Below are 15,991 nucleotides of genomic sequence, written 5' to 3' on the forward strand. Positions count from 1 at the left end.
ATATTCCTGGAACTGAAAGACCTAAGAAGACTCTAAAGCTCTCACCTTTGGCAAAACTTTGGGGTACCAAACAAGCAAAAAGTAGAGGCACAGGCAGAGTTGTCAACCTTCCTGGCTGAGTGTTGAAAGAATGTCCCAAAATCCACAGACATCCTCAGAAAAAAACTGGAAGATTTATTGGTTCAAGATATTTGAGGAAATTTCTATCCAATCATTAGCTGACCATTAAACTTAGTAGAGCCTTCAGTGACTACATGACAATGAACCCAGTCTTTATAGAATTAGTTCAGAAAAGTCACTAAACAAACAAAAAACAAACCCTGGGGAAGAGGGAGAATCTGATTCCCAACACATTATATTGTCACATTATATTATTTTAAATATCCAGTTTCCAGCTGAGCACAGTGGCACATGTCTCTTAATCCCAATGGCTTGGGAGGCTAAGGCAGGAGGATCGTGAGTTCAAAGCCAGCCTCAGCAAAAGTGAAGTGCCAAGTAATTCAGTTAGACTATGTCACTAAATAAAATACAAAATAGGGCCGGGGATGTGGCTCAGTGGTCAAGTACCCCTGAGTTCAATCCCCAGTACCAAAAAAAAAAAAAAAAAGAGCAGTTTTCATTTAAGAAAAAAAAATTTATATATATACACACACACACACATATAAAATGCAAAGAAACAAGAATATATGTCCCACACAGGGGGGAAAATAGCAGTCAATAGAAATTGCCCCTAAGGAAATATAAAGTCCAGAAAAAATCACTTAACTGGAATACTGTAATAATAATTTAAAGTCTCTATCATTCAGATAAAGTTCAATGTTTTATTATAGCCAAGAATTAGCATCAGAAAACATGGCATCATCAACTTGAAACAAAGAAAAAAAGAAAAAAATATATGATGTTCTTTTTTTCTACTTTTAAAACAACATTTTATAATTTTTTAATAACTGTGCCCCCATAAAGACATTATATGTAGTTATAAAAGAGTTGGGCAACATGAACTGACATCTGTGAGGAAATGGCACTGAAACTGAAGGTCATATTTTAAGGATTAGGAAAAAATAAGGCCAAAAGAGACATAACCAAAATATAAATAACTATTAAAAGAATAAACAGAAAAAAGAAGACAAGGGACTTCTATTTAAGTTTAAGGAGGAAATTGGAGAATAAACATAATGTAAGCCTTAACATGACAAGGTATAAAAGTGATAAAAAAAAATTTAACGATAATACCCTTTCACAGATTTCGAACTACTTTGTAACTACATGACTTAACCTGGTGATAAAAGCAATTATTAAAAGTCTACCTTTTCAAAAAAAAAAGTGATAAATAAATAGGCATTGACAGCACCATCACTGACATATCTCATTGTATGGTAATATTTACCACAATTGTCTCTATGTTCAGAAAGATCTTGAGACTTCTAGTGAGAATACAAAGGTACTCCTCCCTCAAAATATGATACAAGATATAACATAGAATTTTAAGGGAGGCATTTTTAAATGCCTTATTAGAAATGTTGGCAATGACAATCCCAAACAACCAAAGGCAAATGTTTTCTCTGATAAGCAGATGCTGATCCATAATGGGGAGGAGGTGTGAGGTTAGGGAAAAATGGAGGAACTTTGGATTGGGCAAAGGGGAGTGGAGGGAGGGGAGAGTGTGTGGGGGTGGGAAGGATGGTGGAATGAGACAGACATCATTACCATATATACATGTATGACTGCACTACCTGCATCATGGTCAGCCAGAGGAATAAGAAGTTGTGCTCCATTTGTGTACAATGCATCAAAATGCATTCTGCTGATGTATATAACTAACTAGAACAAATAAAAAATAAATGTTGGCAATGAAGGTAGGAGGCACATCGCTTGTATTTCACAACCAGCATTATGAAGAATAACTGAGTTCCAAGAAATGATCCTAGGATATCACTGTTAAAGACAATGTTTTAGGCAGAGATACGATTTACCCAACATTGACCCAAGTCTTCTGTTTTTCTCAAATATTGACCAACTGAGGAACACACACACACATACACAGAGACAGAGAGAAAGAGAGAGAGTTTATCCATCTCTGTTGGATCTAAATTAAGTGAAGAAGTTACAGCACATGAGAAAGTGTGTCTAGTATCCACTTTTTCTATAATTATATTCTTCTAATGTCAACTAAAAAGGAGCAAGACTCTCAGCCATCATATTACCAAGCATAATAGATATGGCTAAGTAGTTAAGTTGTCTCCTTGACTAGGACTTGTTTACTAATGACAATAATACGATTCACTCTCATCTTGATAACATCGAGACACCTGATTCACTGTCATCTTGAGCTCCCCAGGCTGCTAAATTCACTGCAAGCTAATTTTAAGTAAGAACAGCTATACTAATACAAGCTTGGATTTCTAGGTGAGCTATATTAGGAACATCAAAGTGACATAACAATATTTTAAATTATTACTTTAAAATAAGTAATGAAATAAAATAAACCATAATAACCAGTAACACTTGCCTATAACCTCAGCTACTCAGGAAGCTGGGGAAGAGAATTGCAAGTTCAAGGCTAGCCTGGGCAAACTTAGTGATACCTTGTCCAAAATAAAATTTTGAAAGTGCTAAGGGATGTAGCTCAGTGGTATGGTGCTTGCCTAGCATGCATGAAGTCCTAGGTTCAATCCCCAATACCTTTAAACAAAAAGTAAATCTAATGGTGCCTATAGTTAGAGGGGAAGGCAGTTGAATGAAAAGAGACCAAAATGTCTAGTACTTTAGACCCACATTTTAATGTCCTTCTATACTTCACAAAAGAAATATAATAATTATAATAATAATTATAATAATACCTTTTAAATTAATCAAACAAGTATTAATCATGTGTGAAGATATTTCCTCATATATTACTTTTCTGCTGTGCACTTATTTATACTGGTTTTTAAAAAAAGATATTGAATTTGTTTAAAACCAAAATTCTTTGAAGTGGTTTACCATAAAATATAATGAAAGAAGTATAGGCCTTGGGATCACTTAGTTCCAAGTAGAAAGCGTAGTTCCGTGGTTTCTAGTTTTGTGATCTCAGGTAAGAAATTTAACTTTAATTTCATCTTTTAAAAGTAAATAATAATGGTAATAATATTGGCCTTGTGAAGTGGTTGCAAGGAATAAAATATATACTAATTCATGTGGTATTATGCCAAAAACAGTGTATTTGAAGCCAAAAATGCCTGAATTCTAATCCGTCAATGCCATTTCAAGATCACTGGGCCAAGTTACTTAATACTCAAGCCTCAGAGATTTTACCATAAAACAGAATACTTGAGATTGTTGTATGAATTGAGATAATACAGAGAAAATGCTTGACACAATATCTAGGATACACTAAATAAAAGCTTAATATGGTAACTATTAAGTAATTAGTATTGGATATTTAAGAGAAATGTAATATCATACAAAATTCTCCCTAAAATGTCAATTTTCCAGTAAAGTTAAAATTTTCTAATTTCTGTTAAGAATTTGTCACAAAGGTCTTTTTAGAAAGGGCAAGTGGGCAACATAGTAAGCAATATCCTCAATAACAGTATTCTAAAACACAAAGAAATATGACAGAGCTGTCATATTTCTACAATTAAGAACATATAATATTGAGTCCTATTTATGAAAGGTAGAGAGATATATTTAAACATATAGTTTCTGGTGATATCATTATAAAAATCAATTTTGGAAATTTACGAAGAAAGAGTATGGCTGTAATCACCATCATAAGAATACAAGCTCTGGAGTCACACATGCTAGATTTGAATCCTAACTTCACCACTAACTACCTGTGGGTGATACTCCTCTCTCTGAGCCTGAATTTCTTCATTGCTAAAAATGAGGATTAAAAGATCTATTTTATCAAGTGGATATTTGAATAAATAAAAATAACAAAGATAAATAAATCTTGGTTCACATATTAAGCACTCAACAATTGTTAGTACAATAGTAGTTATTTTTATTATTAAAAGGAAATTCTCGAAGAACAAAAAGAGAAGAGTTTTAATATGTCGCTTATTCCCTAGGTCTTGGTAAAAATTGGAAGAACAAAATATTCAAGGCTCAGGTGGTTAAGAGTAGGCTTTCTATGTGGATTGTAATATCAGTACGATTTAGCTACCAGATACACAGATGGTAAAGATAATAAGCAAAAAACAAAGATCCCACCTTGGTCATCCCACCAAGGTATAAAAGCATCCATGAAATTACTTATAGGCAAAGCCAACATTTTTATTATGAAAATTAATAACATGAGGTGTCTTTATAGTCACCTCTTATTCAAATCCTCTTATCCATCTGATACATAACACTGTTGAGTCTCCCTGTAGGTTCCAAATCATTGTAATTCTATTGGTAGAGCAGAACATAGGAGAAGAAGGTTTATTAGGGCCAGAAGGGAAGCAATAACATGAAGCAGAAAAAAGGAAATGAACATTAAGTAGGCAAAGAGGCAGGAGGTGTGGGACCTACTGAGCTGACAAAGGAAGCAGATAGTGAAAGATAAACACAGTCAGAGCCAGGAAAACAAGTAGAACCTGAAGCAGGAGGCTAAGCAGAGCCAGAGCCAGAAGGGAAAGCAGAAAACAGGCACATAAGAGGAAACAAGGCCAACAGAAAATAATGTGCAATGCCAGAAAGGAAAAAAGCTGATGGCATTTGGCTGCCGTATGCACGAGAGCAGAAAGGCATGGAACTGTGCCTTTATGTGTGTTCTCTCAGGCTATAAGTGAGCTAGATCATTATATGTACCTCAAAATTCACTGTAGTTAAGAAAATGTGGTCAGGTTATTATGCTCTATTAATTAGCACTTCTTTCCTACCAATAATTTTGACCTATTTTATTAGAATGCTGAGCTAAGAAAATAAACATGTTATCCATTTGATAATTTTGCACTACCAGAATTTATAACTTAATTTAATATCTACCAAATTGTTTTTTTTTAATTCTTTGCAGATCCAAATGGTTTCCTGGTTTAATGCTTCATACATATAACTATGTTATGGAAATAACTGTGCTCTTTTAGTGAACAAAATAGTAAGATTCATATTAAACATAAGCCTTTTTTTAATTCTTTACCAGTAAAAAAAAAAAAAGTATTTCCAACAGCCACAAATTAGTGATACAGTTATAAAATAATCCCACTTGAGAAAATGCTTAAGCTGTATCTTTGAAAAATGACTGGATAGGCTTTTTTGTTTTGGGGGTTCTTTAAATATTTTTAGAAAAGAGCAAGAATCAGTACTTACATAAAAAACTTTTTCAAGTGTAAATTGAACTCAAATTTAAGTTTATCAGAATCAGATTTACATTTATAAGCACAGATAAATCACCACTTGGTAATTCACCAAAGGCTTTTCAACCCAGTTCATTAGGACTAGGGATGTGGCTCAGTGTTTGCCTGGCAATCCCCAGCACAGCAAGAAAGAAAATTTTTAAAAGTGTACAATTCAATCCAGTTCATTATTAAGCAAGTGTACCACCAGAGAGAGAGAGAGAAAGAGAGAGAGAGAGAGAGAGAGAGAGAGGAAGGAAGGAAGGAAGGAAGGAAGGAAGGAAGGAAGGAAGGAAGGAAGGAAGGGAGGGAGGGAGGGAGGGAGGAAGGGAGGGAGGGAAGGAAAAGAAAAGAAACAAAGAAAGGCCTATATATGAGTATTTTCTCATCTTACTTAGTGAAAACCTAAATAAATTGGTAAAACATTATGTATGAATAAATAATTTTGATAACAAGCAAATTAACAATAAGTTAACAAATACAAATTTAGATAACTAAATATTTCATAAAGTAAACCTTAAATAGCACTATTAATACCTAAATTATTTTGAAATTTAGAAATTTTCTCTATTGACTTCTTATTGAAGGAGCACATAAAACTTTTTGCACAATAATATGAAAATAAGTTTAATTAAAAGATAAATTTTAGGATATTTATTGAAAAAAATCTAAAGGAACAAAAGGTGAAAGCACCTTACAAGCCAAGAATATGCTTTCCTGTTCACTGCAGCATGTCTTGTAAAACAGAAACTCCACTAGTAACCTCTCAGGGCTACAGGTGTAACTCAGTGGTAGAACATTTGCCTGTTATTTCTAAGGCTCTGGATGGGATCCTCAGCACCACAAAAAAAGGAAGGGGGAAGGGGGGAAAGAGGAACTGAGGGAGGGAGGAAAGCAGTCAGGCAGACAGGCACCAACCTATCAGTAGGAAGATGGGTTACCAAAAACAGCAAAAAGAATAAACACCTCCCATTGTTTATTGGCACAATAGTAAAAAAAAAAAAAAAAAAAAAAGATGGAGAGATTTTCTGGTGGGATGGGTGGGAAAGGAGAAAATTATCATTTCTTCCTAAAATTATACTATAATTAAATAACATACTATTTGGATAGCTGGATTAACAAAGGTCAGCAGGGATCATGTTTCCTGAAATGAGATGCTCTATTGCTCCTCAAGAAAAATGAATTTCTGACCCAGTTGCTAAATATAGAAAATTACCTTCTATTGTAGTTCCTAAATTTGAAGTTGACTATGTCTAAGAACAAATCCAAAACAACTAGCTAGATCTCCAAACTTTCCCTAACTCCAACTCTTCCATTCCCTGAGTAAGCATAAGTCTATCCTTGCCAACCTCAACTCTTCTCCTTACTTATCACTTCCAAAACTCAAATACCAAAGCTCCAGAGTCCACTGTTATTAAACTTTCTTTCAGCTCATCAATCTCTGAGTATACACTATCTGACCATAACCTGCACTGCTTTTATCTGACAACATAAGTATAGATGATTCTCATTGTAATTCTATTGGTAGAGCAGGACATAGAAAATTTATAAATTGTAGCCCCACTGGCTGCTCTGAAAAGCCATCTTTGCATTGTTCCTGGGTCCAGCTCCCCACTCGCCACAACCACCTCCGCCGCGCACCTGCTCCTCCACCGCGGACTCAGGCAGCTTTATCGCCAGAGTCCCTGAACTCTAGTTTCCTTTTTAACCCACTGCATCGGATCACCGGCGTTCCATGTCAGAGGCGGCCGTGGACACTAGCTCTGAAATCACCACCAAGGACTTAAAGAAGAAGGAAGTTGTGGAGGAGGCAGAGAATGGAAGAGACGCCCCTGCTAATGGGAATGCTAATGAGGAAAATGGGGAGCAGGAGGCTGACAATGAGGTAGATGAAGAAGAGGAAGAGGGTGGTGAGGAGGAGGAGGAGGAGGAAGGTGATGGCGAGGAAGAGGATGAAGATGAAGATGAGGAGGCTGAGGCAGCTACAGGCAAACGGGCAGCTGAAGATGACGAGGATGATGATGTTGATACCAAGAAGCAGAAGACCGATGAGGATGACTAGACAGCAAAAAAGGAAAAGTTAAACTAAAAATAAAAGGCCACGGTGACCTATTCACCCTCCACTTCCCGTCTCAGAATCTAAACGTGGTCACCTTCGAGAGGCTCGCCCGCAGATGACTTGCGCCACCCGCAGATGACTTGCGCTCTTCACCACCCAACCAAAACCACAACGTGAATTTGCAACAGGGGAGGAAAAAATAACCAAAACTTCCAAGGCCCTGCTTTTTTTCTTAAAAGTACTTTAAAAAAGAAAAATTTGTTTGTATTTTTTATTTACATTTTATGTTTTTGTACATATTGTTAGGGGTCAGCCATTTTTAATGATCTGGGATGACCAAACCAGCCTTTGGAGCGTTCTCTGTCCTACTTCTGACTTTACTTGTGGTGTGACCATGTTCATTATAATCTCAAAGAGAAAAAAAACCTTGTAAAAAAAAAGCAAAAACAACAACAAAAAAACAATCTTATTCCGAGCATTCTAGTAACTTTTTTTGTGTATGTACTTTAGCTGTACTATAAGTAGTTGGTTTGTATGAGATGGTTAAAAAGGCCAAAGATAAAAAGGTTTCTTTTTTTTTTTTTTTTTTTTGTCTATGAAGTTGCTGTTTATTTTTTTGGCCTGTTTGATGTATGTGTGAAACAATGTTGTCCAACAATAAACCGGAATTTTATTTTGCTGAGTTGTTCTAAAAAAAAAAATTTATAAATTGTATAAAGTCGCTGCAAACAGTAAATTAGCAAATACTGAACCAATGTTCCTATGGGAAATGCATAATTGACTTCCTCCAGCCTCTGTCCACATTTTCATTAACCAATCAATTCCTAGTCTTGTGTTATGTGTTTCTGTTTCAACATGCCTTACTTAATATATATATTGTTGATTCATTAAAATTAAACAAATAGCCAACATTATTATAACCCATGCCTAAATGAAGCTTATCTAATACACACATTTTCTCAGCTAAGGCACATCTTATCTTAGGAACACTAGATAGCACTTCAGGACTACATTTGGAAAATGACCAAAAAGAAAAAAAAAAGGAAACACAAAAATACAAAATGTATGGCAATATGTAGGCCACAAAAAGGGCATTTGTTAACAGTATGACAGCTGAAACAGGAAGGCCTTGTATAGTCTTACCTGGGAACATGAAGATGGAGTAACTCAAATTTTTTACTGCTCTCTGTGCCTGTGCATATCCAGAAATAATCATGAAAGTGCTACAAGCATTGATTTTGAGGTTACAAATAAACTGTAGCAAATAGGTAAATTTACAAATACAGGATCCATAAAAATTGAGAATCAATTGTACATCTAAAAAAAGCCTTTGACTTCCCTCTCTTTCATCAGTTTTTAAGCTTTTTTTTAAAATCTCAGAATCCCTTTACGTTGTTAAAAATTATTGAGGATCCCCAAAAGCTTTTGTTTAATGGATTATGTATATTGGTATTTACCTTATTGAAAATATTACAAATTAAGACTAAACTTGGTTCTGGGGTTGTAGCTGAGTGGTAAAATGCTTTGCCTAAGCATGTATGAGGCACTGGGTTCAATTCTCAGCACCACATATAAATAAATAAATAGATAGATAGATAGATAGATAGATAGATAGATAGAATAATGGTTCATCAATGACTAAAAAATTTTTAAAACTAAACTTGTAAACATTTATTTCTAAATTAATTATTATAATGATGAATCTATTATATTATAAACACAAATAAAATATTTTTATTACAAGTAACTATATTTCCCCAAAAAAATAGTGAGAAGGGTAGCATTGTTTTACATCGTTTGTTGTTGTTCCTACTAAATTCAACATTATTCAAAATAAACATACAAATAGAATGGTGGAGACCACAAAAATTATAGACAATCTGAAGATTAGGTAGACTACTCTTCATTCTTCAGGTCAGATAGAAAAGAGTAGATACAAGAAACAGTTTTACATCTTAGCATTTTAAGGGGTCAAAAACCGCTTCTAGAATTTGTTTCAAGCTATGGATGTTTTCACTCAGGAATAAAAATGTACAAAATTCCATGTTTACTGATACAGAACCACAGATCTCAAGTTGAAGAACCCTATCATACACTTTTAGTCTTTGGCTTCTCTCTCTCCTTCTGCCCCTTTCCCCCTCCTATTTTTTTTATTACTACACATTAATTGTACATATCAAATAGGATTCATTTTGGCATTTCCCTACAAACATACAGCTTACAATGATCCACCTACCCTTCTTTCATTCTTGGCCTCTAACCTCCTCTTCTACCCAATCCTGAGTAATCTCTATTCCACTTTTACGTCAACACATTCTTTTTCCAATTTCCATATATGAGAGAGAACATGTAATACTTGTCTTTCTGTGTCTAGCTTTTTTTTTTATATTCTTGAGAACTCCTAAAGCTCTGGCTTCATAAAAGGCAGCCAAATTTATTTATCTGACTCTGCATTTAATCTGTCGTGATATATTGTTTTGATTGAAGACAATCTGGTTTCACACAGATGTTTAGTTGGAAAAGCAAATAGTATTTTAATAGCCTGTTCAGGTCATTGTACATATCTTTGATCCTATACCAAAATTCAGCCGGTAATAGGCTAATACAGGTTAATTGCATATGAAAACCAAAAAAGGTATCAATGAACTTTCTGTTCTTTATTATATTAAAATCTTTCAGTCCATTTAGCACTTTGAATGTATTTTTAACCCATGCACAATCCTCTAGGAGCACACATTAGTTATTTGGAAAGAGTTCTTCAAATTTTCTAAATGTTGGCATATTACATCATATAATATCAAAAATCATATCATTAATAATATCACTAATCTCATCAGAAGAATACTCTAAAAATTGATAAATTGTCATGTTGATGATAATGAATATAAGTTTACCAAATTTTTTATTTTACCTGAAAGCTTAAATTTCATCATTGGCAAAGAATACTTCAGGGACTATCAAGAACCAGACAATACCAAGTTACATATTCATAAAGGGTAATCAAAGATGTCTTAGAAACAGAGAGTGAAAATACAGTATATCCAAACATTGTAGACAGAGAATGACATTATCAGAGTAGTTATGAATCACAGGACTAAAGTAAAGACATGAACAGGGAAATTAATCTCTAAAGATGAAAGCAAGTCAACCATAAAAAAACTAGGGCAAGGAGTCCAGGATAAGGCTAGGAACAACAATATTAAGATGTGAGATAACTGCTTTTATGTGACCAAGCTTAGTGGAAAGTACACAAAGAAAGACTGTTGTGGGAGAGTATTGACTGAAGATGCACTCCCTTAGAAGAGTAACAAAAGCACTCCACATCAGAATTACTATCATTTTTAGAAATCTCTTTTGTCCAAATATCTTTTTATTTATTAAACTAGGAGAACCTAAGATAAATATGAAATCCAATCTTTCTTTGAATAGCATCAAATAAGTATTGTCTCTTAGATAGTTCTAAATAGATTTCAGACAAGCAGTTGAAATTACAAAAGAATGAAGTGCGCACACACACACACACACACACACACACACACACACAGCCAGAGGAAAGACTTACAGGGATCTCTAGCAGATAAATGCAAATAAAAACTACACTAAGATTTCATCCAACTCCAATCAGAATAGCAATTAACAAGAATACAAGTAGGGGGCTGGGGCTGTAGCTCAGTGGTAGAGTACTCGCCTTGCACATGTGGGGTACTGAGTTCGATCCTCAGTGCCACATAAAAATAAATAAAGATATTATACCAACTACAATTTTAAAAATCTTAAAAAAAGAATAAAAGTAATAAAAACATTGACAAGGATGTGGGGGAAAAAAAGGTACACCTATTTATTTCTGGCAGAACTGCAAATTGGTGCAACCATTACAGAAAGCAGCATGGAGATTTCTCAGAAAACTTGGACTGGAACCACCATTTGACCCAGCTATCCTACTCCTCAGTTTCTATCCAAAGGACTTAAAAGCAACATACAACAATGACACAGCAACATCAATATTTATAACAGCTCAACTCACAATAGCTAAACTATGGAACCAACCTAGGTGTCCAGATGAATGGATTAAAAAAATGTAGTATATATACATAATGGAATATTACTCAGCCTTAAAGAAGAATGAAATGATGGTATTTGCTGGTAAATGGATTGAGCTAATTATGCTAAGTGAAATAAGTCAATCACAAAAATCAAAGGCTGAATAATTTCTCTGATATGCAGATGCTAATTCACAATGGTGGGCAGGGATGGGCAGGCGGAGGCTAGGTAAGAATACTATGAATTAGACAGAAGGGAATAGAGGGAGGGTGGGGGATGGGGGTAAGAAGGATGGTAAAATGAATCGGACCTATGTGCAGATATGATTACATGACTGATGTAATTCTACATCATGTACAACCAGAAGAATGAGAAGTAATACTCCACTTATGTATGATGTTTCAAAATGCATTCTACTGTCATATAGAACTAATTAGAACAAATTTCAAAAAATATTCTAAAAAAAAGACAAGGAGAGGAATAAAACAGCTTACTGGAGTCAGTGGACAACTGAAGTTATGGAAAAGACGCAGAAATCTAAAACAAGACAATATTAACATTCCAGTGGGAAAAAATACAACTATCTAAAAACCTGGGTATTTGCCTCCTGCTTAAAGGCAAAAGACAAACTCTGCCTATTCACTAAAGTTATTCTAGTCGTTTACTTTAACAAGCTTAGTTTTATCTGAATAGAATTTCAATTTTTTAAGCCTAATCTGTATAATATTTGAAAAGTATCTTTGTCAATATTTAATCTGCTTAATTTTCCTTTGTTCCACTTAGGACTTTTTAAGATTGTATCAAAATTATTTTAAAATAAATGCATGAGAAAAGCAAAGAACAAACAGATGGTGGAATAATTAACCCAGACCAGGGAAAGACTATGTTCATTCATTGAATCTATGGATCATCAATACTGGGCACAAGGGGTATGCTGGTAACCAAGACAAGCACACTCTGGCCTTCATGGGGCTTATAGGCAAGTGTAAAAGAGACATCAAAACTGTCACTTTAAAACACACTAAAGCTTAAAAGCACAAAAACACAAGTACATTATAAAAGAAGGACTTTAAGTGGTCTGGGATGGGAAGAGGAAATTACAGGAACTGATTTCTGGAAGAAGTGATAGCAAACCTGAAACCTAAAAGCTGAACCGAGGTTAGCAATGTAAGAATAAAAAAAAAATTATGCACTCAAACACTTATTATTTAATGGATATTTGTTTAGTGCTAACTCTGCCAGGCTCTGAGTACCAAGAAAACCACAATGACCACGGCAGATTGGGTCCCTCTCTCCTGTAGCTTATAGTAATAGCAGAATCCCAAGAATGTTCAAGACCAGGGGAAAAGTTTTCAGACCCTGTTTTAGTCAGCTTTTTCATTACTATGACCAAAAGACCTGACAAGAACATTTTAGAGAAGAAAAATTTATTTGATGTTCACAGTTTTGGAGTTCTCAGTCCATAGATGGCTAACTCCACTACTCTGTGCCCAAGATGAGACAGAACATCATAGTGGAAGGGTGTGGCAGAGGAAAGCCGCTTAGGACATGACAATCAGGAAGCAGAGAGACTGTTCCACTCAATAGGGACAAATAATATACCCCAAAGGCATGCACAAAATGACCTATCTCCTCCAGCCACACCTTACCTGCCTACAGTTATCATCCAGTTAATTCATTCAAGTTGTCTAATTAATGCACTGATTAGCTTAAGGTTCTCATAACCAAATCATTTCACCTCTAAACCCTCTTGAATTGTCTCATACATGAGCTTTTGGGGAACACTCAGATCTAAACCATTCAAGGATTTTTGTTTCTCCCAAACTTTTCTGGCTAGAGAAGTGCAGGTATGTCTTGCTTCCAAAATCCCATTCTGAGACTGTGAGACCAACACCTTTGCCAAAATTCACTCATCTCCTTTTGAGCCTAGTGTTTAGGAAGCCTCAGTTCAAGATGGTTTTAGACTCTTCAGTCAGAAATCACTGATCTTTTATGCATACAAACAAACTTGGATTTCTATTCCTTAGTTATTTGCATAATAATTCTGTCACCCAGCCCCCTGAGACTGTTATAATCACTCTGCTAAGACCTTATTTATTTATTTGTTTTATCTATATACCCATTAGAGGTGAGCCTTACTTTCAAAATACCCTCCATACTCTATAAAGCAGATAAATTGGATAGAAATAATTCCCAGTACCCAATTGTTACTTATTTTACAAAACATAAAGAGACACTGTACAGTAGTTTTCAGTCCAGAACATTTTTTCCAATATTTTTATTACAAATATAACAATTATATCAAAACTTTTGAAAGAATTATATGATAAACACATACACACACATAACTCATATAACATAAAAATATACACAGCTTTAACATTTTCTGAAACTGTTCAAAGTGAATTTTTAATAAATTTATTAGATTAGGATTTGAATAACTTACAGTGTACTACTAATAAATGATCCCACCTTAAAGAAACACAACACATTTAATTAGGCTATAATCATAACTAAGGATACTGTTAGCCTCCACCAGATGCCACTTAGCTCTCAATGTTTGATATGGAACTCTGTTGCTAAGCAGCATGGTCTACAAAATATTTATTTAGTGGACATATGTGATGCTTTTTTTTAATATGCCCAAGATTATTTTCTTTAGGGAAACACTCTCTTCCATGCTGTTAAGCTCTAATAAGACTTCCAGTGGAATTAAGTAGATGACCCACCGCTGAGTAAACTTGGTACCATTATTTCTTTACAAAGAGTGACTAGGGGCTGGGGCTCAGCGGCAGTGCACTTCCCTGGCATATGTGAGGCACTGGGTTCGATTCTCAGAACCACATATAAATAACTACAATAAAGGTCAACAACTTAAAAAAAAAAAAAAAAGAGTGACTAGCCAGAGAACAAGCAAAGGTCTGAAGGAGAGATCGTTAGTCAGTCTCTGGGTTGATTCTATACTGTGTAGTATAGAATTGTGGTAAGCATACAGAGTCTGCCTGAATTTTAATTCTTGGCTGTATCATTAACTAATGATCAAGTTATTTAATTGATTTATTTTAATTTCTTCATCTTTAAAATATAACTGTTAATAATACTTTCCTCACAAAGCTATCATGAATATTAAATACAGTAAAACATATATAAAGACTCAGAATAGTTACTGGCATATCAATATATTTCATTAATATTTTTATTTGATTATTATTAATATAATTATTAAATATAATTATTATTATTGCCATTGCCCTTGTTATTGGTGTTATAAATAGATGATGAAATTGCTAAATTTGGACAATATTGAATAACTATGCAAGCAGCATGTTATTGCTAATTGCAAAGCAGACCAAAAATTTTTGAAGCCAACAAATAAAAGGAAGCAGATCCAGAGACAAGCAAGGATGAGAGTCCAAAAGATATTCTTTGAGTCCTCAGATCCAGTCACCTCCTGGACTTTCCAGTTAGATAAGCCGATCAATTTTTTTCCCTCTCTCTCTCTTTTTTCCTTAAGCTAGTTTAAGTTCTTGTTGTTGTTTTAACTCAAAACAAGAAATCCTGACTAATGTGGGCGGGAGCTGTGGCTCAGTGGTAGAGCACATGTCTTGCGTGTGTGAGACACTGGGTTCGATCCTCAGCACCACATAAAAATAAATGAAGATACTGTGTCTACCTACAACTAAAATAAATAATAAAAGAATTATTTAAAAAAAGAAATATTGACTAATGTAACATCTTACATTCACAAAATAAATGGAAATGTGTATATATAGACACACACATGACAGATACATATGACACATACAAGGCATTGTGCTAGCTTTTGTTGCTGTGACAAAATACCTGAGAAAAATGACTTTGAAGAGAAAAGATTTATTTCATCTCACAGCCTCAAAAGTTTCAGTCCATGGCTGCCTGACTCCAATATTGTGAACCTTGGTAAGGCAGAATATCATGGTAAGAAAGGAATCGTAAAGCAGAGCTGCTCACCTCTGGTATCCAAGAAGGAGGGGGCCACTGGGAATAATATATACCCTTTGAGGACATGCCCTTAATGACGTACTTCCTCCAACTAAGTCCTGCCTCCTAAAGTTTCTACCACCTCCCAATGATGCCATCAACTACAAACCGTAATGAATTACTCCATTGATGAGGATGGAGTAATTCATCATCAATCATTTCCAAAGAGGCCCATCTCTGAACACTGCCACACTGAATACCAAGTCAACACATGAGCTTTTGGGAGACATAAACTATAATACGCATATATGCGTATATGTGTCAAACAGTTGAGTTTTCATGTTTGTCATTATAGTACACACATGCACATATACACAAAGGAAAGCAGCTTTACTCTATATTCCTATGATAAATTAATATTCCATCTCTGTTAATGTACTATTACTGTGTTTTCAGGAAATCTCTAGCAAGTTAATGTAGATAGGTTTAAAAAGTAAATTGATCACATTATCATGGACTTTGTATGTCATACTAAAGGATTTAAATTTTTATTTCATTGAAAATAGGAATCCTTGGGGCTCGGGATGTGGCTCAAGTGGTAGCGCGCTGGCCTGGCATGCATGAGGCATTG

The 15,991-nt window shown here is 34.7% G+C and overlaps 2 protein-coding genes across 39 annotated transcripts in view; one reads left to right on the forward strand and one right to left on the reverse strand.

Annotated features, from left to right (window-relative positions):
* Positions 1-15,991, reverse strand: part of Rims2 (regulating synaptic membrane exocytosis 2) — a 559,411-nt gene that overhangs the window by 493,657 nt on the left and 49,763 nt on the right. The gene's annotated exons all lie outside the window — the stretch shown is intronic.
* Positions 7,021-7,379, forward strand: LOC101961086 (uncharacterized). The gene has a single exon (XM_005316265.5). The coding sequence runs from the start codon at positions 7,036-7,038 to the stop codon at positions 7,360-7,362; it is 327 nt and encodes a 108-aa protein (XP_005316322.2). The 5' UTR covers positions 7,021-7,035; the 3' UTR covers positions 7,363-7,379.

This window comes from Ictidomys tridecemlineatus, chromosome 7 (assembly GCF_052094955.1).
Source record: "Ictidomys tridecemlineatus isolate mIctTri1 chromosome 7, mIctTri1.hap1, whole genome shotgun sequence".
NCBI classification, from domain to species: domain Eukaryota; kingdom Metazoa; phylum Chordata; class Mammalia; order Rodentia; family Sciuridae; genus Ictidomys; species Ictidomys tridecemlineatus.